The sequence below is a fragment of the Tasmannia lanceolata genome, unplaced genomic scaffold (genome assembly GCF_043159265.1).
Source record: "Tasmannia lanceolata isolate RefF3 unplaced genomic scaffold, GAP_Taslan_0.1 ptg000012l, whole genome shotgun sequence".
NCBI classification, from domain to species: Eukaryota; Viridiplantae; Streptophyta; class Magnoliopsida; order Canellales; family Winteraceae; genus Tasmannia; species Tasmannia lanceolata.
Window position 1 is genome coordinate 26,542,311 of NW_027518689.1, and position 24,148 is coordinate 26,566,458.

The 24,148-nt window shown below is 38.7% G+C and overlaps 2 protein-coding genes across 4 annotated transcripts; one reads left to right on the forward strand and one right to left on the reverse strand.

The window, feature by feature from the left end:
* Positions 1-234: 234 nt before the first annotated feature.
* On the reverse strand, positions 235-14,915 carry LOC143887139 (UDP-D-xylose:L-fucose alpha-1,3-D-xylosyltransferase MGP4-like). 3 transcript variants are annotated; one of them, XM_077391245.1, is made up of 6 exons: positions 14,701-14,915; positions 13,662-13,712; positions 12,578-13,069; positions 11,946-12,107; positions 11,511-11,726; positions 235-813 (listed from the first exon to the last, which is right to left on the reverse strand). In XM_077391245.1, exons 3-6 carry the CDS (start codon positions 13,058-13,060, stop codon positions 604-606), a joined length of 1,071 nt encoding a protein of 356 aa, XP_077247360.1. In that variant the 5' UTR covers positions 13,061-13,069; positions 13,662-13,712; positions 14,701-14,915; the 3' UTR covers positions 235-603. The 3 variants fall into 3 exon arrangements, with proteins under 3 accessions (XP_077247360.1, XP_077247358.1, XP_077247359.1); XM_077391243.1 differs by lacking the exon at positions 13,662-13,712 and having other exon boundaries at positions 14,679-14,915; XM_077391244.1 differs by lacking the exon at positions 13,662-13,712 and having other exon boundaries at positions 14,701-14,912.
* Positions 14,916-17,285: 2,370 nt separating this feature from the next.
* On the forward strand, positions 17,286-23,855 carry LOC143887141 (protein OSB1, mitochondrial-like). Its single transcript, XM_077391246.1, has 5 exons — positions 17,286-17,709; positions 22,387-22,528; positions 22,620-22,701; positions 22,819-22,925; positions 23,401-23,855. Exons 1-5 carry the CDS (start codon positions 17,312-17,314, stop codon positions 23,587-23,589), a joined length of 918 nt encoding a protein of 305 aa, XP_077247361.1. The 5' UTR covers positions 17,286-17,311; the 3' UTR covers positions 23,590-23,855.
* Positions 23,856-24,148: the final 293 nt, after the last annotated feature.

Sequence of the window (24,148 nt, forward strand, 5' to 3'; positions counted from 1 at the left end):
GCAAAAGAAGGGCTCGACGGATACTTGCGCGAAGTTTATTATTAGTCCTCAAATAAATTTTACGATTCGAAGTCCAACATTATTGAAATCACCTTCAAAATAATTGATGCAATCAGCAATGCAAAAATACAGGAGTATACAATATATATACTGCCATTTAATACCCTTAACATTTGCTAACAGCAGAAGAAGAATGATTTGAAAAGAAAAAAAAATAATAATAATAAAATATATATATATATAGAAGCAATGAACCAATCAGCTTCAGCATCTTCCACCAAAGAGCAATAGATGTGTGAACTGTGAACCGCCTAAGAAACCAACAGCAGAACACCTCCCTAAAATTGTGGTAAACATCGATGGCACCTCCTCTCTTTTTTTTTGAAAAAAATCCATGGCACCTCCTAAATATAAAAAGCTTCTAAAGGTCAAATTAAATTTCGCCATCTTACGTTTCATGTCCACAACCCACCAATTTAAGCCCATAGGCAACACTGCACAGGTGAACTACCAAGTGGTGCAGCACAAAAGGCTTCAAAGAGATCATGGACCCAGGTCATATACTTTTGCCTGGAAACACAGTAAGTGCATCCATGGCTCTTGTTATAGTCTGCCAAGTGGTGATTCGTCCGCATGATCATCCACCAACCAAAGGCCAAAATCGCGGAAGCGCTTTATCTTCTTGTCGAAACCAGTAATGTAATTGTTATGAATGATGACATGAAAACCTTTGGTTTCCTGAACCCAAGTCTGGTTTTTGAAGTACAACCCTCCAGATGGGAATGCAGCCTGGGGAAGCAGATATAGATCCACCTGCATTGTCAATTGCATCCATTAAATGCAGGAAAGAGAACAAATTTGATGACTGTTGAAAACAAAGTGTAATGATGCAAAAATAAGTTCAAGTAGGTCCATGTCAAGTGAAGCAACCTACAATAAGGAAAAAAGAAACAAAGAACCATCAATTCCAAATAACAGTTCCTTGAAAAAGAACCTTCAATTCCAAATAATAGTTCCTTAATCAGCTTAAATCTAGCTATACTCTTTTTGTTTCGAAAAGAAAAGAAGCAAATTATATTGAAGGAAAATGTACACGTAGGCCCTAGTCATCCTCCCCTTTCACAAGCCCAACTATGACAACTGAGAGGGGGCTCCTCACTTCTCAGATTAGATATGCTTATTATCAAAGTAGCAAAGCCAGCAGTTTAGACTGAGGAGCGTGAAAGAAACTCTAATTCTATGGAGTGTGAAAGAAACTCTAATGAGATAAGAAACCATCCTCTTGTAATAGTTGTTAAAAGTCAATAGAAATGTAATTCCTCCTGAATCAGAACGTAGGACCATAATGACTGATTGAAATCGTGTTTTCAAAATGTTATGGAAGGTGCAAAATGCATTTATCAGTTCAGATTTTCTATTTACAAGATAGATCCATATAAACATATAAAAATCATCTAAAGAATGTAACACAATAGAATAACCCTGAAGAAATGGAACTTTTATTGGTCCTCATACATCACTGTATACTGATTCAAAAGGTGTTGTGATTGCATGCTTCTGTGTAGGAACATATAATTGAGTAATCTTTATTTTTTTATTTTTTTTTTTGAAATGGCAATTGAGTAATCTTAATAAGGGAACACATATCATAAAGAGACAGAAAAAACATATCATAAAGAGACAAAAAAAACTCGAGAAACATCAATTCTATTAATAATAAAAATAGAATGTAACATTGATTTTAATTTGTGCTTATGTGGATGAACAGGGTCTATGCAACATAGACCACAAAGTCACAAATTGCTCTAATAGAAAATCTGGTGAAGAATGAGAAAATAAACAGATTGAGCCGTGTTGATGATGGAGGAGAAAAGTTGAGAAAGTGAGAAATGAGAAAGGGAGATGGAGAAAAGAGAGAGTCAAAATCAGACCTCTCACAGAGTATGATATATATATATAAAAGGAAAGTGTTGGTGAGCTTAAGCTCACCAAACTTATGGTGAGCTTAAGCGCCCAATCACATTGGGGCTACTTTGTTAGGATGACCCAAAGCATTCATTTGAAAGGCCCTTACATAGATGGGGTGTGTACCAAAAGTCAGCTCCATAGGATCATCCTAACCCATCCATTTGTGGAGGTCAAAATTGACAGACATTATTTGTCCACAAATCTGCCCATTTTTGTCCTCCACAAATTGAGGGGTTAGGATGATCCTATGGAGCTGATTTTTGGTACACACCCTATCTATGATAGGGCCTTGCAAATGAATGGTTTGGATCACCACAGAAAATGTGGGACCCATGTGATTGGGGCGCTTAAGCTCACCATAAGTTTGGTGAGCTTAAGCTCACCAACACTTTCCTCATATATATATACGGAAAAGTGTTGCTACTCGGTCTTGTAGCTAAGCTTATCTACTCGGTCGGGTAAAATACAGTGGGGGCCCACATTGTTTGGGTGATCCAAACCATTCATTTGAAAGTCCCTTACCTAGATAGGGTGTCCACAAAAAATCAGACCCATAGGATGATCCTAACTTATCCAACAGTGGAGGGAAAATGGGCAGATTTGTGGACAAACTGTGTCTGTCCATTTTTTCCCATTTTTCCCTCCACTGTTGGATGGGTTAGGATCATCCTATGGGTCTGATTTTTTGTGGACACCCTATCTAGGTAAGGGACTTTCAAATGAATGGTTTGGATCACCCAAACAATATGGGCCCCATTGTATTTAACCCGACCGAGTAGATAAGCTTGGCTACAAGACCGAGTAGCAACATTTTTTCCGATATATATATATATATATATATAGAGAGAGAGAGAGAGTTGCTGCGCTCGAGCACAGGAACAGGGTGGGGCCACATTTTGGGTGGGATCCAAAGCATTCATTTGATGGGCCCTTTCATGAGTAGGGTGTCCACCAAGAATCAGCTCCATTGGATCACCTTAGGGTGTCCATTTGTGGGGCAAAAAAGGGACAGATTTGTGGACAAACAGTATCTGTCCATTTTTGGCCCCACAAATGGACACTCATTGGTGATCCAATGAAGCTGATTTTTGGTAGGCCCCCCCATCCATGATGGGGCTTTCCAAATGAATGGTTAGGATCACCCTCCCCCCCCCCCCCAATGGCCCCACGCCCCTGTTTCTGTGCTAGAGCACAGCTAAGCCTAGCCGCGCTCGAGAGCGCAGCAACCCTTTTCTTATATATATATATATATAGACACACACACACACACTAGTAAAAAAAACCCGTGCGATGCACGGGCCGACAAAGAACTGTACAGACCACATCATAGGTTGATCCAAACCGTCCATGTGATGAAACACAACATCAATAGGTTGTGCTCGTAAAATCATTTCCATAGGCTGGTCCTAGCCCTCCAATCTATAGAGGTTTCCATAATATGTTGTCCTCTTAAGGTGCTCGGAATTCGTAAATATTTTTAAAGGTGTCCGGAATTCGTAATATCCTCAAAAAATTATTCAGGAAACGTAGTTTTTCGTAATTACCATATTTTTATACCTCTTGTCTGTAGTTTTTTCCATAATTGTCATATACAGGTACCCGTTTCGGTACTTTTTTCCGTAATTTTGCGACTTTCAAGCACTTTACCGTAATTTTCCTCCAAATCTTTAGTACCTAATGATTATTATTGGTAGCTTCTTTCAGTACTTATTATTGCTGGCCACATTTCAAGAAATAGTATTTTCGTGCAGTTTTCACCACATCTAATAAGACAAATCTCTGAACACATACAATTGCAAAGGATGGGCGAGACTAGGGGTGGACATGGTTCGGTTCCAACCCGAGGAACAGAACCGAACCAGCCTATTTGGTTCGGTTCGGTTCGGTTCCACAATCCGCCGGTTCGGTTCTGGGTATAGAATTTGAGAACCGATGGAAACCGGTTCGGTTCTGGGCTTGGGTGTATGGAACCGAGAACCGAACCGAACCAGTTTTCATATGTTTTTTGAAAAAAAAAAAAAAAACGGGTGCTGATATCATTTTCCTCTTATAGTTTGGAGCTTTGGGTTTGGAAAAAAACAAAAAGGGGTGCTGATATCATTTTTATTTGGTTAATAACATTAAAACCCATCGATTTTTGTGTGTTTTCACTTTTCACTTTTCTTATGTTCTGTGTTTTGTTTCTCAAGACTCAAAACGAGCCCTAATCCTAAATCTTTCATCTTCCTTTCCCCTCCACAACCGACGCCCCCGTCGGCCCATAGAGAACTCTGTCTCAGCGTATCCTCCTCCCTGCCTCTCCTCACGGTAATCTCACCTTTTCTCTTCCCTCTTCATATTTGATTTTTTAGAACTGATTTTGAATCAACTCTAAAATTATTTTTGAGAACTGATTTTGAATCCCTACTTTATATAACAAAAGACCAAAAAAAAAGTAAAAAACATGGAATTAAAAGGGAAGAGATCTGGGGGTAGAAAGTAGAAACGGCTAGAACCCAGAACCGAACCGAGCCGAACCGACCAAGTTCGGTTCTGGTTCGGTTTGGTTCCAGCCACAATCGGTTCGGTTCTGGTTCCAAGTTTCAGGAACCGACAATGGAGTGGTTCGGTTCTGGGTATACCTCGGAACCGAACCGAACCGAACCATGTCCACCCCTAGGCGAGACATAGCCTTTGGAGAAGGTGGCTAGCAAATACCTATAAAAACGAAAACTACAGGAAATAATGATTCGAAATTACCGTCGACGTGTTAATTTCAAATAATTCAGAAAATTCAAATATATATATATATATATATATATATATATATATATATATATATATATAGCAGAAGAGAAAAGGAGAGAACTATTTGAATTTCTCCCAAAATTCTATGAGAATTACACATCACTTTTTTTGACTTTTTTTAACAAAGGCACCCATTCAACCCACATATTTTCAATCCTACCCCCTCCTTTATGCTTTTTAACAAAGGCACCCATTAAAGCCACATAATTTCAATCCTACCCCCCTCCTTAATGCTTTTTAATTATGGAAACCTCTATAGATTGGAGGGCTAGGATCAGCCTATGGAAATGATTTTACGGGCACAACATATTGATGTTGTGTTCCATCACATGGACGGTTTGGATCAACCTATGATGTTGTCCGTACAGTTCTTTGTCAGCCCGTGCATCGCACAGGGTTTTTTTACTAGTGTGTGTATGTGTGTATATATATAGATAGAAGGAAAGTTTCAATACAAGTAGAACTGGCTTTTAGGGCACTAGTGTGTGTATGTGTATATATATATAGATAAAAGGAAAGTTTCAATACAAGTAGAACTGGCTTTTAGGGCATACACTCTAACACGTCTAAAGGTATTTTTGTCTTTCTCATTATACAACCCTAGTCAATAAGTAGAACTGGCTTTTAGGGCATACACTCTAACACGTCTAAGGGTATTTTTTTTCTTTCTCATTGTACAACCCTAGTCATATATGTGTGCAAAAAACATTGTGGGCCCACTTTTTGGGGTGATGCAAAGCATTCATTTGGAAGGCCCTTACCTAGATAGGGTGTCCACAAACAATCAGATCCATAGGATCATCCTAACCCATCCAAAAGTGGAGGAAAAGAATGGGTAGATTTGTGGACAAAGAGTGTATGTCCATTTTTCCCTCTATTTTTGGATGGGTAAGGATGATCCTATGGATCTGATTTTTGGTACACCCCCTATCTATTGAAGGCCTTCCAAATGAATGCTTTGGATCACCCAAAAATGTGGGCCCACATGATTTTTTTGCACTCGAGCACATATAAGCTATCTGCGCTTAAGCGCGAAAACAATTATATATATATATATATAGAGAGAGAGAGAGAGAAAACGGTTCCTACACATATGTAGATAAGTTATCTACACACTAGCTTAAAATACAGTGAGGGCCACATCATTTGGGTGATCCAAACCATTCATTTTTAAGGCCCTCACATAGATATGGTGTCCACAAAAAATCAGATCCATAGGATCATCCTAACCATTCGAACTGTGGAGGCAAAAAACGGACTAATTTGTGAAGGTTTAAAGACATCCATTTTACCTCCACAAATCGTAGGGTTAGGATGATCCTATGGATCTGATTTTTTGTAGACACCCTATCTATGTGAGGGCCTTTAAAATGGATGGCTTGGATCACCCAAACAATGTGGGCCCCCACTGTATTTTAAGCTAGTGTGTAGAGAACTCTCTACACATATGTGTAGGAACCGTTTTCTCATATATATATATATATATATATATATATATATATATATATATATATATATATATATATATATATATATATTTCATTGTTTCATTAATTCTATTTGGTAATTATAGAGTGTGTGATGTGCTTCTTGACACACGTTTATCCTCAGGTAGCATCGTAGGAAAGGTCATGGAGATGTGACCTTCCAGTTCTTTGCAGATATAGAATGTTCATGGTTGGGGTCGAGGTTGGACACCTCACAGATGTACACAACCAGTATTGATATGTTCTCCATATATGCATTAGGGTGGCCTATCTCGGTCACTCGCGTAGTTGACCCTAAGCAGGTGGAATGGGTGCAATGATTGAATTACGTACTGAACGGATTAGTTAATAGAATAACCTATGGAGAAGGATTTGATAAGGTTATTATGTCAGACATGACCCTTGGATATGTCCTTAGACCTAAAGGGTCGTTTTGGTTCATGGGCAAGTCTTATGGCTTTGGTCGGGATTGTCAGCGGATAGTAATAGAAGATAGTAATCGGTCATCAGGCAAACCCATGGGATCAATAGTGATGCCCGATAAGGAATCCTCCACCTCTATCATAGAGGAACAATATTTATAGTTCGATCTCAGCTAAGCCCTTAAGAAAAGGCTGACCAGCCGATTTGATAAAGGTATTTATCAGAGATTTTTTGAAAAGCTATAATAGTTTTCAGAAGGACTTTGCAAATGCATTTGCGGGCTTAAATTGATAGATTGAAAGGTATACCATTGAGTGGGCCCAGGGGTAACTCATGTCCACCCCTTGTAGGACCCAACTCAGTAGATGTAGGATTGAAGGAAGGACAGCACATTGGATGTGCTTCGGGTTTATAAATCTAATGGTATTCTTCAGAGTAATCTCTTGGTGGGGGCCACCTGCCTAATGCGGTCACAGTTCAACTAAATTGCATGAGATCGCAATGGAGCCCATGGTGGGCCCCTGCAGGAACGACCATTGGATCCCTACGACGATCCCACTCCCCCAAAGGATTGTTGGACAATCAGGGTTCCAGACTTTATTGACCGCGAGTAATGGATTGGATCCATTGTATGTGATACAGGGAGGAGATGCACCATACATAGGGTGCATGCACTTTAGTTAGAAGAAGAGACACACCATAGTATGGTGTGTGTATTTAATTAACATGTGTTTAATTAAATACTTGAATCCTATTGGCTGTGAGTTAAGTGGTTTAATTTTGCATGTGCTTAATTGAATACTTCAATCCTATTGGTTCGGATTTATGTGAAAACCTATTAGCTACAAATTGGTGAATTCCTATTGGTGGAAATTCAAAATTGAAAGGAGAGTTAGATTTGAACTTGGAAACCTATTTAAATTTGGAAGCTCCCACCAAAGGCAAAAACGTTTTGTACCCTTATTGTGCTTGTGTTGGAGATTTGGTGGGAGGAGTTGGAATTGAACACACTTTCCAAAATCAAAGAGGAGTCCTAGAGGGAAACCAGGTCCCTTGGGAGCTCTATAAATAGAGCACTAGGGGTGCACGGATTCAACACACAACAACCCATCCATCTCCCTAGAGAATTTCGTCCAACCTCCTCTCTCCCAGAATTCTTTCTCTCCCTTAAAGTTTTGCTTCTAGTTCTAGTTCTAGTTCAAGTTCTAGTTCTTGGAGAACATATAAGTATCTGAGATTTCAAGTTGGGTTTGGAACTCAAGAGTTCTCTTCTTCTTCCTCCTTCACCTTCGCGAGGATTAGAAGCCACTACTTCGACTTTCGGGGGAGCTCGGATTTGAGAAACGCCGAGCACACTTAGAGGGGAGTAGACCAAACAGCAGTTGTTGAGAGAGGACAATCCCTCAAGCTGGAGTGCATATGTCATGCATCCCCAGCTTGTTACAAAAGAGAGATTATGGTTTAAATTTTCTGCTTCTCTGATGTTTACTCTTGCAAATTGTTGTAATTGAGAATGGAGTCCTTGCAAAATTAGGGAAACTTGTAATTAATTTCACACAACAAGCATTTGTTCTAGAACCAGAATCCACTTCGGCAAACTATTGAGTACGGTAATAATCAGATTAAAGCACAATGGTTTTTTTTTTTTTTTTTGAAATGTACACTAGGATTGGAACTGAGCACAATGGTGATGACCCGGATTTTCAACAATCTTGAATGACGAGCACTTGGAGCTTTTCAAGAGTTGGGCTATGAGTCCATGGAAGAAAAAAGGCAAGATTCTTTGGCAAGTTAGCCTTTTAGCCACGATATGGGTGCTTTGGAAAGAACGCAATGTAAGGACCTTTAAGAGATATTCAAAGGGAGCACAGTTTCTATTTAATAAGGTCATTTCATTAACTATATCTTGGGTTAAATCATTACAATGCTTTAGATTTGTATCGGCTCATGATCTTTGGCATGGTTGGAAAGAGATATGCAGCGGATCTTCAAATAAATCCAAAGTAGCTCAGAGGTGATCGGCGCCCATGCAAGGAATCTTAAAATTGAATTTTGACGGCTCTAGTGTTGGTAATCCAGGTCCTTCAAGTATTGGGGGTTTATTGAGGGATGAAAATGGTGGAGTTCTATGGGCTTTTAGAGGTCCTATCGGAGTAGCAGACTCCAACGAGGCAGAAGTACACGCCGTACATCATGGTATTAAATTGCTTCAAAATGTTGACCTAAATAATGTGATCATCGAAGGTGACTCTCTCAATGTCGTTAGATGGTTAAGAAGGTCAAAGGTAGCTCCGTGGAGATTCGCATCATTGTTCGATGAGACGCAGGACATGATAGGGATGCCAACTATTTGTTTCAAGCATGTAAAGAGGTCGGCAAATGGGGAGGCGGATAAATTGGCGAAAGATGGTGTTTCTAGGGACAGCATGGAATTTTTTGATTTTCTTCCCCCGTAGTTTTCTTCTTTTCCCTTTCGTTTCTTTTTCTTTTTCCTTTTGTATTTTCCCTTTGTATTTGTGGGGATCTCCTTGATCCTTTTGGTTTCAATATATTTATCCTTACCATTCAAAAAAAAAAAAAAGGAGCATGGTAGCTAAGAGAATATTTCCACTAGGATTACTATTTGGAGGGATATCCTACGCATTAGAAATGTGTTTAGAAAGGGTTACAAGTTCAGAGTGTATTCTGGAAGGCGTATTAGGTTCTGGCATGATGTTTGATGCGCAAATGAGCCCTTGGGTTCGCTATTTCCAGATTTACTGAGAGTGGCTGCAGACAAGAATGCTTTTGTGTGCGACTGTTTTGAAAGAGTGGATCAGAAGTGATATGGTGTCCACGGTTTAGAAGAAATTTTTTTGAACGAGAATTAGAGGATCTATCTTCCTTGTTTGAGGTGATCGAGAAATGCTACATTAAGAAATCCGGTGAGGATAAAAGAATTTGGATTTGAATTCCTCCAGAATCTTCTCTGTGAAATCTGTATATGCTAAGATTGTTCCGGGTGGTGATGATTCTTTTGTGGCTAAGGTTTGGTCCTTTCAGTGCCCCCCAGAGTATCATTTTTTGGTTGGTCTGTTAGTAGTGGGCGTATCCAAACCATTGAGTTTTTGAGAAGAAGGGGTTTATGGTTGATTGATCACTGTCCGTTATGTCTGGAGGATGGAGAATATATTGATCATTTGTTTATGCATTGTAAAGTAGTAAGGGTGATATGGGGTTTAGTCTTGGTAAGATTTGGTATCCAATGGGTTTTCCCTCAATCAATCCCTATTCTTTAGGAATGTTGGGATTTTGTCCCTTGGAAAAAGAAAGGGAAGGTGCTGTGGAGAATTTGCCTTTTAGCTCTATGGTGGTCGGTATGGAAAGAAAGAAATGATAGGGTTTTTTATAGAAAAGCATGTTCAGCCTTCAGTATTTATCAAAGGATTATTGCTCTATCTATTCAATGGGCGAAGAGTCTTCCAATGTTCAAATTCGTGTCGGCGTATGATTTGTGGGAAAGATGGGATTTCATCTGTATGGAAGGGTTAAGAAGGACAAAGGCAATTCAGAAGTGGATTCCGCCGCCCGTGGGTTTCTGCAAGCTAAATGTGGATGGAGCATCCTTTGGAAATCCGGGTTCTTCAGGTTTTGGTGGCCTAATGAGGGATCATGTAAGTGTTGTCGAGTGGGCGTTCTTCGGTCCAAATGGGATTTCTGATTCGTCAGAGGCTGAAGTAAAAGCAGCGTATTATGGTATCCTTCACATTGAAAGACATGTCTTGGATAAGGTGATTGTGGAAGGGGATTCCTCCAATGTTATTAGATGGCTTGCTGGTAAAGCTCCTCCTCCATGGAGATTTCTCAGCCTTATTGAGGAGATACCGGATTGGGTATCAAGATCAGAGATGTCTTTTGCCCTTGTTAGAAGATCAGCTAGTGAAGAAGCTAATGGTCTAGCTAAATCTTGGGTCATTAGGCAGGGTCTAGAGTGGTTCGATTATTTACCGCATTAATTGTATTTTGTATGTTATTTTTGTTTTTCTCTTCTTTCTTCTTTCCCTTTGTATTCTGAGGACCATCACGGTTTCGTTTCATCAATATATTTTGCCATTTCAAAAAAATATTTCCACTAGGATTGGAACTGAGCTCAAAGAGACTTGTTCCATTGATCTTTAATGCAAACAGTTTCAGCTGGACAGGGTATAGGAGCAGATTTATAATTCTGCCGTAATGTCCTCAATAATAAGGGTATAGGCTATTCCAAGATAGAGATGTCAGTTCATGAACTATCATCATTGCAGGCTGTGATTGGATTTTGCTTTGGGTGAACTACGTCAGTCCTTAACTCGACAACAAGAATTTCTATTCGCACATTTGTTCATTGCTTCTGCAAGGTTTAATCTACATCCATGTGCCACAAACCTTTAGTCCATGTAATTCCCATGTCATCCTAAATTCTCCTGTTTTCCCAATTTTATCTATTTTATTAACTTATCACTTCAAATTCAAAGTAGAAAAGAAAACACATAAGATTTATGACTCCCCACATTGTGGCTTAAAACATTAGAAAGAGAGTATCTATCACAGTTTCCTTTTCTACAGAAGCCAGTGTATTTAGAAAAATAATGATTTGCAGTTACTATATGCAAATGATTTAATTTTTTAGCAAAAGATGGACAAAAATTGAGATATTATTGTTGCAAGGTGTACCATCACACAGCGTTAGAATTTTGATCAAACAACCGAATCGGATAGTATGGAATGTCTAACTTGGCTGCACTTTCGACCATCAAATGGGACAAATAAACTTTCTTGATTACTTTCCAAATCTACTAGTGAGATAATATTAAAAATGAAAAGCACCTGGCCAGCAGTTCTGTTTAAAGCCCAATTGAAAGCAGGCTGGTCATTTGACTTCTTTGTCTTGGACCAGGGCTGAACTTGAAGTTCTTCAATCCATTTCTTCATCACTTGTTTTGCACCAGTTGTAGGGCACAGGTAAATCATGCAGCTACAAATGTAAGTCCGCCCTTTCTTCCCCGGAGGTGGCAAATCATGAGAGTGATTCACGGGTTTCACCTGACAGTTATAGAATGTAGAGCATGACCGTATGATAATACACAAAATATGATTTCCAGTACCCAGACCAACAAGATTACAACAATCTCATCTTTTTCGTTTACTGTTCTTCGTTCTGAGATAATTGAAGGAAAGTTCTTACATCAATATTTTTTTGAATAGCATAAATTAACACTTGATACTCAGACTGAAACTTAAATTTTAGATTTCCATACTTACGGCAGCCATGTCATCGGTGAAGTACACATCGTGATCCCCTTGGAGATAGAGAAATGGGTCTCCCAACCAGACCATATCTACATCATTGTACATCACGTTATACCCAAGCTCTAAAATATGGAGCAGATGTCGAGGCCTGCGGGATGTAAAATTGAAGAATCCCTGTCAAATGAGATAAAATCAGGCAGGGTTGTGGGAAGGCAACCCAATTGATAAATGCTGTTAAACAACCCATTACTAAAAAAGCTTAAGCTTATAGAGTTGGTGTTATTTAATCATTTATACTTCTTCAACAATCCCCCTCACGTGTGGCCCCTCTTTTTTTTGGGTTGGCTGTACATATGGCACATGTGGCCCCTTTTTTGAGTTGGCCCTACATGTGGTTTTTTTAAATATCAAGGAGTTGTTGTTTTGAACCCAGAACCTGCCGTGAGGCAAGCTCTGATACCATGTTAAACAACCAATTTTCCAAAAGCTTAAGCTGTTAGAGTTGGTGTTATATAATCATTTATACTTCAACAAATGCAAAAAACTGAAATTCAAGGAAAAAAAAAAGGACTGCCCCATAAGGATGTTAATTCTTATCCAAAACTACAATAACAGACAAGTCTCATGTTTGGGGAATAGCATACCTGGGAACCAAACTTATGAGCAGTCTGAGCATCAGGTGCAGGTGGGATGAGAACAGCATGCCCGGGCCACTTCTGATTAACCTTGTAAAGGGTGGCATAGTCCTCAGCGATAACAAGTACCTTCTCCTGATGTTTCTGCCTGGAAATACTAATCAACCAGTTATTTAGAAAGGGAAGATATGGCTGGCTCACGGCGCAGACTATAAGAGACCCGTTCTTCGCGACAAAAGCAGCTGCCTCGGCTAGAGAATAATCCCGCCATCTCGAAAGTGAACCTCCATTGCCGGAAAATAGGCCTTGCGGCAAGAAGCCAATTGATGGGGAAAGAACTCCGAGAATAACCATAAGAGTTAGCAGGATGAGAAGGCCTGTGCGGCTGAAAAGAGAAATGGATCTCGGAGGACCAATTGGTGATTGGGGCGAAATGGGATATGGATTCACCAGAGGCTGCTGCTGCTGCCTCTGATGCAGAAATGAAGACATCGTTTGTTGCTGCAATGTACCAAAAGTATGAGAGCAATTCTTAATGCCGCATCTAAAGCTAAGAAATAGATATACAAAAGAGAAAATCACCCATTTTGTATAATGTTAGTCCTAGTGTTTTTTTTAATGGTGTATCGAGAGATACGAAACACAACTATGATTAGGATTTTATCAAGTTCTCAGTCCACAATGTTCCGAAAATATCAGAGCAATTCCTAATGGCATTTCTAGAGCAATGAAACATATCTACGAGAGAGTAAATCAAACAGATCTACGAGAGAGAGTAAATCACCCATTTTGTATAATGTTAGTCCTAGGGTTTTATCAAGTTCTGAGTCCACAATGTACCGAAAATATCAGAGCAATTTCTAATGGCTTTTCTAGAGCAATGAAACAGATCTACAAGAGAGAAAATCACCCATTTTGTATAATGTTAGTCTTGGGGTTTTATCAAGTTCTGAGCCCACAATGTACTGAAAATATCAGAGCAATTTCTAATGGTGTTTCTAGAGCTACGAAACAGATCTACGAAAGAGAAAATCATCCATTTTTGTATAATGTTAGTCCTGGGGTTTTATCAAGTTCTGAGTCCACAATGTACCAAAAGTATCAGAGCAATTCTTAATGCCGCATCTAAATCCAAGAAACAGACCTACAAAAGAGAAAATCACCCATTTTGTATAATGTTAGTTGTAGGGTTTTAGCAATTGCCAATGGTGCATCGAGAGATACGAAACAGAACTATGAGAGAATAAATGACCCATTTTTTTTATGTTATTCGTAGGATTTTATCAAAGTTCTCAGTCCACAATGTACCGAAAATATCAGAGCAATTTCTAATGGCATTTCCAGAGTTACGAAAAAGATCTAGGAAAGAGAAAATCACCCATCTTGTATAATGTTAGTCCTAGGGTTTTATCAGGTACTCAGTCCTACCATCAGAATCTAAATAAAACGCCAGAAAATATCAAAGCAATTCATAATGGTGCATCTAGATCTACGAGAGAGAAAATCACCCACCTTGTATATAATGTTAGGTCTAGGGTTTTATCAGGTATTCAGTCCGAATCTAAATAAAAAATGCCAGAAAATATCAGATCAATTCCCAACAGCGAATCTAGAGCTACAAAACATATCTAATAGAGACAAAATCACTCATTTTGTATAGTGTTAGTCCTAGGGTTTTATCAGGTACTCAATCCTACCATCCAAATCTAAATAAATAAATAAAAACACCAGAAAACAACAGCCAAGCAATTCTTAATGGCGCATCTAGAGCTACGAAACAGCTCTACTAGAGAAAAAATCACTCATTTTGTATAATTTTAGTCCTAGGGTTATACTTTCTATAATTTTCATCTGAATCTAATCTAAATCTAGGGTTTTCAAAAGATTTATTTCTGCTAAATTCACAATGCAATAGTCCTACTCCAGTGAATCCGACCTTTGAAATCTCAAATATTTTAGAACAAATCTACGAATCGAAGAACACTAATAATATCTACAGCCACATTTTAAAAGGACTATAACCTACGAGCATTCAAAAATTGAAGAAGAACATGAAGAATAAAAACGTATGTGATATGAAAGAAAGAAAACTATTTCGGATTCTACTTGCCATTGAGTTTTCGGTGTATTACCGTAAGATCTCAATCTTCTTTTCGTAGAAAATGTCGGATCTGAAGGCCTAAAGCTTTAAGATCTTGCAATCGGAATACAGTGGTGGAGGAAATCGCTGAGTTCGAGTAGAGGGAAACTGTTGTCGCCATGTACTAGGACCCGAGGGTGATACTATTACAAAAAGGAAAAGTGATGTTTCGTTGATTAGTCCCTACATGGCAAAATATTTGCTTATTAGTTCCTAAGTAAAGGATATTATCTTAGCAGTCCTAATAGTTGTGGTCATGGGCATTTAATTGGCATTTTTTGGTACAATATTTCCGGTTTGGTTGCATTCTGGTGTCTTCCCTGTAGCATCCAACCCAAAACCCACATAAAAAGGGGTGGATTGGGCATGTTCGGCGACACTTCTAATTCTCGCCTAAAGAATCGGGCGGGAAACGGAGTGATGAGAAACTTTAGAAACGGTTATTTATCGCTTCAAGGAATCCTATTTTTTAGTTGAAAAAGTAGCAGAAATTTTGGAAACGGACCTTAGCGGGTCACGCACCCGAACAAATTTTTTGAGATTTTTTTCGGTTTCGTCATTCCCCACCCCTAAAAAAGGGGAAAATCCCGAACACGCCAAGTTGAAATATCTTGAGAATGGAGTTTTTTCTCTCTTCCTCTCTCACCCCCTCTCTTCTGTCCATTTTGGTAATGACATACCTAGGGGTGTAAATGGATATTCGGAAATTCAATTACCGTCCGCATCCGAATCCATTTAAAGCGAATATTATTCGAATCCGTTTCAAGCAGATATTATCCGAATCCGTTTATGAGATATCCGGCTCTTAGCGGATACGAATCTGGCAAATGGTATATCTGATCCGTTTAACATCCGAATCCGAGAAGTAAATCCTTTTTATTTATTACTAATAATATCATTAATATTTATTTTTAGTAATGACACACTATCTTTTGTTTCTATAAGAAAAGTGAATATTCTTTTTAGAAAAAATAAAATAAAAACAAAATTAGCCCAAACCCATTCCATCATATACAAAAAAAGGAAAAACCCAAGAACCACTACCAACACTATCATCCATTCCCATCTCCTCCCTCTCTCTCTCTCTCTCTCTCTCTCTCTCTCTCTCTCTCTCTCTCTCTCTCTCTGCCTTTGTTTTAAAAGGAAGAAGAGGATCTCATATATTTTAGGGTTTGAGAGTTAATTTTGTGAAGAGAATGTAGAGGTCTAGTTTTAGGGTTTGGAAAATTCATTCGAGTAAGTAGGAGAAAAAAGATAAAGTGCTGCAATAAAATGTTCGAATTTACCGGATAAACAGATACGGATAATATCCGAATTCGAACAATATCCGACGGATACGAATTCGGTAATAGATATTAAATATCCGTCGAATCCGAATTCGGATAGTGTATACTGTAATCGAATTCGGATATAGCCATATCCGCTCCGAATTCGATCCGTTTACACCCCTAGACATACCCTACTTATTCCCCTATTCCCCAAATCTATGACCTACAACCAAACACATTGTACACTACGGGTGGGCATGGTTCCGGTTCGAACAGAGGAACCGAACCGGCACATTTGGTTCGGTTCGGTTCGGTTCCATTTCTATATGGTTCAGTTCCGATTCAGAAATCCGGGAACCGGTGCAAATTCGGTTCGGTTCTGGGTTTGGGATCCCGGAACCGAGAACCGAATTGGTTTAATGTGATTTTTGCTTTGGATATTAGGGCCTGATTATTTCCCAAATTTGTAGTTCATGGCTTCATGCATTGCTAAAATTTGTGCATGATTATGCCACCTGTTTGTACTTCTTCATACTTCATATAAGTTTTGCATTGCTCAAATTTGTGCCTGTTACTATTACTGTTAGTGCTTGTAATTCATATATAAACAGCGCCATTGGTGAAGGTTGGGTAAACCCAGAACCGAACCGAACCGATTATATATGGTTCTGGTTCGGTTCGGTTTCACACATATATGGTTCGGTTCTGGTTCCAATTTCAGGGAATCGATTATATATGGTTCGGTTCTGAGCTAAACCCAGAACCGAACCATGTCCACCCCTATTGTTCACTACTTATTACCCCACTCTCTGAGTCTATGCCGCTCAACCAAATAGACCTAGGAATTGTTATAACCATGGTTTTAAATTTCGATCTAAATTTCGATGGATTTCGGACAACACCAAAACCAAAATTGGTAAAACCCGAAATGGCAATGGATTTCAGATGAAATTTTGGTTTTTTTTTAATTTCGTCCTAAATTTCGAGAAATTCAACCCAAAATCTCAATTTTTTTAATTATATAGCATTTTCCCGAGAAGTCGACTGAAATGATCGAAATTTCGACTGGAATTTGGGATTAAATAATATATTATTTTTTAATGGTGTACCTGAGTTTGGCCGAAATTTCGGTTTCGGTGAGGGCGGAAACGCATTCCCAAACCGAAATTTAAAACCATGGTTATAACCTTTGACAACTGATTAACTAATAAAAGACAAGGTAAGTTAGTGCAATTATAAAAAATGGCAGTGCCAATATCAACATTTTTTTCAAAATATAATAAAGCTTTAAAATTGCCAGTCCCTAGAGTTCATTCTTTGCAGAGGGAGTTGAAAATGGTAGGAACATTATCGTCCCCAACGAGTATTAGTAGTGCCATCACCACTTCCATTACCCTCCTCTCCAAATCTCCAAACCCTAAACCCCAACAATCCTTTCTCCTTTTCTCCAACAAACCCTCATCTCAACTCTCCCCCCTCTCCCTCTCCTCAAAAACCCACAAAAATCTAGGGTTTTGTCGCCCTCTCAGATGTGCAACGGGCGATTATGAGTTCGAGCATGCTAGACTTGTGTACCCTAGACCCGCAGAGATCCCATGGACAAAGGAGCTCTGCAATTCAGTTCATCTGATCGGAATTATAGGAACCCCAATTCAGATAAAGCATCTCAGCAGTGGAAAAGTCCTTGCCTGGACTCGACTCGCCGTCAAGAAATCCGCAACTGATACCGTCTGGTAATCTGCCACTAATAAATCCCACATGTATTTTTTTCCCATTTTTTAGTTTTTTGCTTTGATGATGAACTGGTCAGCTGAGTATGCAGGGTAGCTGATGCGTGGCGTTGAACAAGTCTTTTATTTTTATTTTCTATTTTCTATTTTCGTCATTTTATTTCTAGTATTTTTTTAGGGCATCAAATCTTGTTCTTTTGGCATGATTTTGGTGTTTTTATGGTAAGTGTTTATTACGGGATTACTATTTTAGGATTTTCTTAGTCATATTTCTTGCTTTTATTTTGTTGCTTTAGATAGAAGATGGAGAATAATTGTCGGGCAAGTGTTATGGGCTGCTATTCTTAGATTTTGACTCTCTATATTATGAAATGGCATGAGGAAAGAAAGATAGATTGAATAAAGTTTATTATTGGGACATCACTTGTGAAGACAACATTGGCTCTTTCACGTGGGTGAAGGAGCTTCGTTCCTTTCATGGATATAGGAGTTTTTATCCAAACCGTGGCATGGGTTTTCAAACCCCCACGAGGTTATTTTAGTTGTTGCTTGTGTTGATCTTTATCTTAGCGTTGCTGCTCCACGCTCCCTGCATCAGTGGCACACTGAAATATTAAAATATAAGGGTGTGTGTTTGGCAACAATTCTGATTATGTTTCTTGATTTTGATGCTAATACTTGATTCTGTTTTTTATTCTTTAGAATCAGAATCATGTTTGGTAACTGACATAAAAAATCATTCTTTTTTGTTTTTGAAGCGTCATGTTTACCTAATAAAAATGATTATTAACTTCAACTAGTAGAGAATCAAGAGTAATTATACATGCATTATAATTATGAGTAACAGATGAAATAGGGTGGCACTAAGTTATTGCAGGGTAATCCACAGGGATCATCAAGATAGTCGGGTAGGAGGGGCTGGCCTTGAGTGAGAAAGTAATTTGTGAATGTAAGAAGGCTGAATATCTGTCACAATATACAGAATTTTGTCCCAACTGGTGACATATGTTTCTGTCCTAAGGAAATACTCCATAGGGTTTTTTTTTTTTTGAATGATAGGAAATACTCCATAGTTCATTGTTTCGAGTTAGGCATGTCTCCGTGCCTTACAATCTTAACCTCAAAGCTTAACAACCATTGGCTTTGCTGACTCAAATTTGCTTGCTGTGCGACTTCTAAATCAGGGCTACTTCAGTTGCAAATCTACTTCGCATGGCAGCCAGAATGTTCATGTTTCATCATGATCTTGGATTTGGCATTTAACTTCGGGGATGATATTTGCAACCTAATGTAACATTGTTGTTTTCTAGCTGAAAGGCTGATCGATATGTGATTGTTTACAGTCAGTTGTAGACTCAATCAATTCTCAAAATCCAAAATGAACAGGGTGAGCCCTGTCTATAGTAATTTCCACCCCAATTGTGGTCAACTAGATGCTCTAATTTTTGGATTTGCAATTAAAAGGATCCAAAATTGCAATTTGGGTGAGCATCTGAACTCCCATAAACCAGAGTTGGAAGCCAGAGGTCCCTCATCCATCCTGTTCTTTGCTGGTCATTAATCCATAATAGCATGTTTGCCAAAAAGTCTGATAGAACTTAGTAACTCACTTCCAACTTTTCCTTAATCAACTACCAAATTAGCTGAGCAAACATTTGGGGAAATCATAACTAATGATACTGATAGTAGCTCCAGTTTTTTCTGATTTGGAGGGGGAACTGACTGCTTGGGAGGAGGTTCCCTTCCAGAGATCATAGCAAAAGACTTGAAGGAAAGCCATCTTCCTGGTTGAGAAGAATCCATCCAAAACCCTGCTCCCGGAGCTATAGTCCTGGTTGAGGATGACAAAAGAAGAAATCCTGAGTCCCTACAAACCATTCTAGAAAAGCCATTCTTGGATCGAGTCGTGAACATGGTTTTAAATTTCGGCCGAAACGTTTCGTTTCGGCCGAAATATTTCGGCTTCGGTGGAAAACGAAATGAAATTCACAGTGAGTCGGAAAAGTACCAAACTTCGCCGAAACGTTTTGGAAATTTCAGCCGAAACGTTTCGTTTCGGTAAAATTTCAGTGAAACGTTTCGGTGAAGTACAAAATTTCACCCGAAATTTCGGAAATTTCGGTGAAACGTTTCGGAAATTTCCGAAATTTCGTACCGAAACCGAGATTTAAAACCTTGGTCATGAAAACCTGAGTCCTTGCAAGCCATTTGGGAGAGATGAGTGTAGCTAGCATCGGAGAGAGAGAGAGAGAGAGAGAGAGAGAGAGAGAGAGAGAGAGAGAGAGAGAGAGAGAGAGAGAGAGCTTTATTTTTGGAGGAGTCACATCCCGATAAACCGCTCCTCCGATTTTGTTTCCCTGGGGAAACAACTTTTTTTTGTTTCGTTATATGTGTTCTGGAGCGGAAAAAAAAATCATTTGAGAAAGACCATCCAAACATGGTTTTCCTGATTTTAAATTAGGAAAAACAAGAAAAAATATTTTTTGGAGCACAGCCAAACACACCCTAATGTTTTTTTTCTAGGTTACTAGTTCTAGTTTTTTCTCTGTGAAACAATCAATTACTCCAAAAGCTTAAGCTGTTATAGTTGGTGTTATCTAATCATTTGTACTTCAACAACCCCCCTCACGTGTGGCCCCCTCTTTTTTTCTTTTTTTTTGAGTTGGCAGTACATGTGGCACATGTGACCCCTCTTCCGGGTTGACCGTACACGTGGATTTTTAATATCAAGGGGTTGCTAGGTTTTGAACCCAAGACCGGCCGTGAGGGAATAGCTATGATACCGTGTGAAACAACCAATTACTCCAAAAGTATGCTCAAGCTGTTAGAGTTGGTGTTATCTAATCATTTATACTTCAGCATTTTTAACAATTAGCTCTTGAATCGTTTTCCTTTTGGATTTGCAAAGTATCTTTTTAATAGGTTTTTTTAGCATTTCCAGACTGTGCTTTATGACTTCCATTCCTGGAGGTTAGGATTAAAGACTCTTGGCTTGCATAAAAGTTCTGAAATTTGCAATGAGAGGCACCCAAAATCAGCTTAATTGAAAAGTGGCACCGTACTGCCTTTTCAAGTCTAAAAAAGCGTTTTACCCTCAAGTGCAGATAATGCACAAAATACCATCATCTTCTTCTCTTTCACAATTTTCCAGTATGCAACTCCTAAGAAGAGGAAGAGGAAGAAGAAGAAGAAGAAGGAGAGGAGGAAGAAGAAGAAGAAGGAGAGGGAGAAGGAAAGGAGGAAGAAAAACAAGAAAAAGAAGAGGAAGAAGAAGAAAAAAAAGAGGAAGAAGGAAGAAGAAGAATAGGTGCAAAAAAGGATGGAAGGCGCCAGAAAAAATAGAAAAGAGGATGAAGAAGAAGGTAAAAAAAAGAAGAATCGACGCCTGAAAAATGGAAGGCACCAGAAAAATAAAAAAAAAGAAGAAAAAAGAAGAAGAATTGGGGCCGAAAAGATTAAAGGAGCCAGAAAAATGGAAAGAAGAGGAAGAAGAAGGAAAAAGAAGAATCGCCGCCGGAAAATATGGAAGACACTTAGAATCGACCAAATTTGGGGTCATCCTGGTGTGTCTCGGGGTCATCGCTCATCCAAGAATAACCCTAAGTCAAACATCGCTCATCCCGGAATGACCCTAAGTCAAACCGAGATGACCCCAACTCGACCGAGATGACCCCGAGTTAGTCCGAGATGAGCGATGGCACTAAGTCAAACTGAGATGATCCCGACTCAAACTGGGATAACCCCGAGTCGACCGAGATGACCCCGAGTTTATTCTTTTTTCCCCTTCTTCCATTTTTCCTCGACCTTCTATTTTTCCTGCATCGATTCATGTTTTTTCCTTCTTCCTCTTTTTTTTTTTTCCAGTGTCTTCCTTTTTTTCTGGCGTTGGTTCTTCTTTTTCCTTTTTCCTCTTCTTTTCCATTTTTCCGACACCTTTCATTTTTTTCAGGCATCGATTCTCTTCTTTTTTATCTTCTTCTTCCTCTTCTTTTCTATCTGTCTGCGCCTTCAATTTTTTTTTTTGGCGTCAACTCATCTTTTTCCTTCATCCTTTAATCTCTTTCTTGGTACTCCTCCTTCTCCTCCTCCTCCTCCTCCAAGAGTTGCAAAGATGAAGAACTGGAAAAATCAGAGAAGGAGAAGAAGATGACGGTATTATGTGTTTTCTTTGCACTTGAGGGAAAACGGTATTTTGGACTTGGAAAAAGGGTATGGCCCCACTTTTCAGTCAGGCTGATTTTGGGTGCCTCTCATTGCAAATTTGCCTCTGTGATTGAAAACACTTGGGGCCTCTGTAGATGCCTTTAAAAATTATTTGCATATATTTCTTTATTCAAATGGTTTTGAAGTTAAATATGATTTTTTCGTAATGGTTATAATAGCTTTAGAAGTAGTACAGTTAATGTCTTCAAATAATCTTGTTTGCAAAATAGGACCCATTTTGTTGTCATCCAAAGAGGCCCATAGATATTTGTAAATGCCATTAAAATCACATGTTTAAAGAGTATCAAAACAGATACATGCTCTTGCCATTAAAAAAAAAAAACATTCTCTTTCACGTGTCTGCTACAGTATCTCTTGATGCTAAATAACTTTCAGTGTCACTTTATCCTTCTCTACTTTATCCCAAATCCGTTACACTTTGAATGTAGTTCTCAAATATGATGTGCTTATCTACAGGATTAATTTAACACTCTGGGATGAGTTGGCTCATGTTGCTTTTCAGCATGTGGAGAAAGGCCAACAAGTATATGTTACTGGGAGACTTGTCTCAGATACAGTTCAAGGAGAGGACGGTGAAAAGCCGCAGACCTATTACAAGGTTCCGTTAGTTCTGTGACTTTACAAGTTGCCTTCCAATAATCCCATTTGATTTTTCCCAAATGGACTGAATGGCTTAAAATCTGTTGCAGGTGGTTGTACAGCAACTGAATTTTATTGAAAAGACTTCATCAATGTCCTCATATGCTCCAGTGACAAACTCCGTGACTTCAGGCAGTTCTCATCCTTGATTGTGAACTTGTCTGTTTTACAGCTTGGGACTTTTAGAACATGGGTTAGTTTCCCTTTGTTTCATTTTCATTAGTTGGTTCTTCTTTCATGGTGTTGCAGGTATGAAGCATGGGAACTTTTCTGTGAATAATGTAGGCTCGGCAGAAGAACTATGGCAAGCTTTCTTTGCTAATCCAGTTGACTGGTGGGACAATAGGAAGAACAAGGTAATCAATTTTCTTGTAAAATTAACAGTTGCATAGCCACTCATTTTGATATCATTTTCAACTCTAGTTCTTCCTAATAGGAAGAACAAGGTAATCTATTTTCTTGTAAAATTAACAGATGCATAGCCACTCATTTTGCTATCATTTTCAACTCTAGTTCTTCCCAATTCTCACAGGGGGATGGGTTATGTAGAAAACATGCTTGTGTGTGTAGAGGTACACAAACACAAATGTGCCTATTGTACTGGTTACATTGTTCATTTTGCTTTATGCTTTTATTTTTACGAAGTAGATCATTACTAGCCATTAAAATAAGCATAATGCCCTTGCTTATCAAAATATCTGAGGAATAGCAGGACATGCAAACCCGTAATGTTCCGTATATATTTGTTTTGGCCTTTGTTGCTTCCTCATTGACATTACTATGAAAATTTTGTTTTGAATTGATGATTCAAAAATGCTCTACAATTTGCAGAGGAATCCAAAGTATCCAGATTTCAAGCACAAAGATACTGGGGAAGCTTTATGGATTGAAGCTAAGTACAATCCGACATGGGTGAAGTCTCAACTGGCAATCCTGGACTCAAGAATGGAGTCTCACCATGCTAATGGAGCAAGCACGTCTGCTGCATTTATGTCTGGCGATGATTTCGCTCTTTTCTAATCACCACCTCAATTACTTAAGATGCCGAATTATGAATGTTGATCTCAAATGAGATGTTTTGGTCCATCAGGTTCTGTTTGTGAAGTCATGGATCTGATTTTTCCTCAGCTAAATTGCCATCAACAGTTCAACCAGCTTCCAAGGTGTTTATCTATGTTTTAACAATTATGATAAGTGGTATACCCCCAGCATGTTATCTTTTGGGCAAATCATTAGATGCAATTTATACATAGAAATGACGGAAGATGTTGGTTATTGGAAAAGAATCAGTGCAAAAGCAGTCTCTTTATTTTCCTTGAGAATGATTAAGATACAAGATAATTACCTGAAAGTGACCTCCAAAGCACTGTGAGTTCTGCTTTGAGAAATCCGGGCTGTTTCTTCTTATTTTGTGGAAACAAAAGATAGTCAAAATTTGCTGAAATTATTGAGTTGACAAGTATTCATCTTTCATGAAATAACATAATTGCTCGTGTTACTGTTCAAGAAAAAAAATTGCTCATGTTCATGGGACCACAAAAACACTTTTCACATTTTTTAGGACACTGATATCCGCACG

What these genes read in the sequence shown, in the direction of transcription:
- LOC143887139 (XM_077391243.1), bottom strand. An exon ending in CTCATAAGTTTGGTTCCCAG is followed by an intron (nt 12,108 to 12,577) that starts GTATGCTATTCC and finishes CTCATTTGACAG; the next exon opens with GGATTCTTCAATTTTACATC. An exon ending in TCACCGATGACATGGCTGCC is followed by an intron (nt 11,727 to 11,945) that starts GTAAGTATGGAA and finishes TATAACTGTCAG; the next exon opens with GTGAAACCCGTGAATCACTC.
- LOC143887141 (XM_077391246.1), top strand. Translation starts at nt 17,312, where the DNA reads ATGGTAGGAACATTATCGTCCCCAACGAGTATTAGTAGTGCCATCACC. An exon ending in AGCCGCAGACCTATTACAAG is followed by an intron (nt 22,529 to 22,619) that starts GTTCCGTTAGTT and finishes AATCTGTTGCAG; the next exon opens with GTGGTTGTACAGCAACTGAA. An exon ending in GGGACAATAGGAAGAACAAG is followed by an intron (nt 22,926 to 23,400) that starts GTAATCAATTTT and finishes TACAATTTGCAG; the next exon opens with AGGAATCCAAAGTATCCAGA.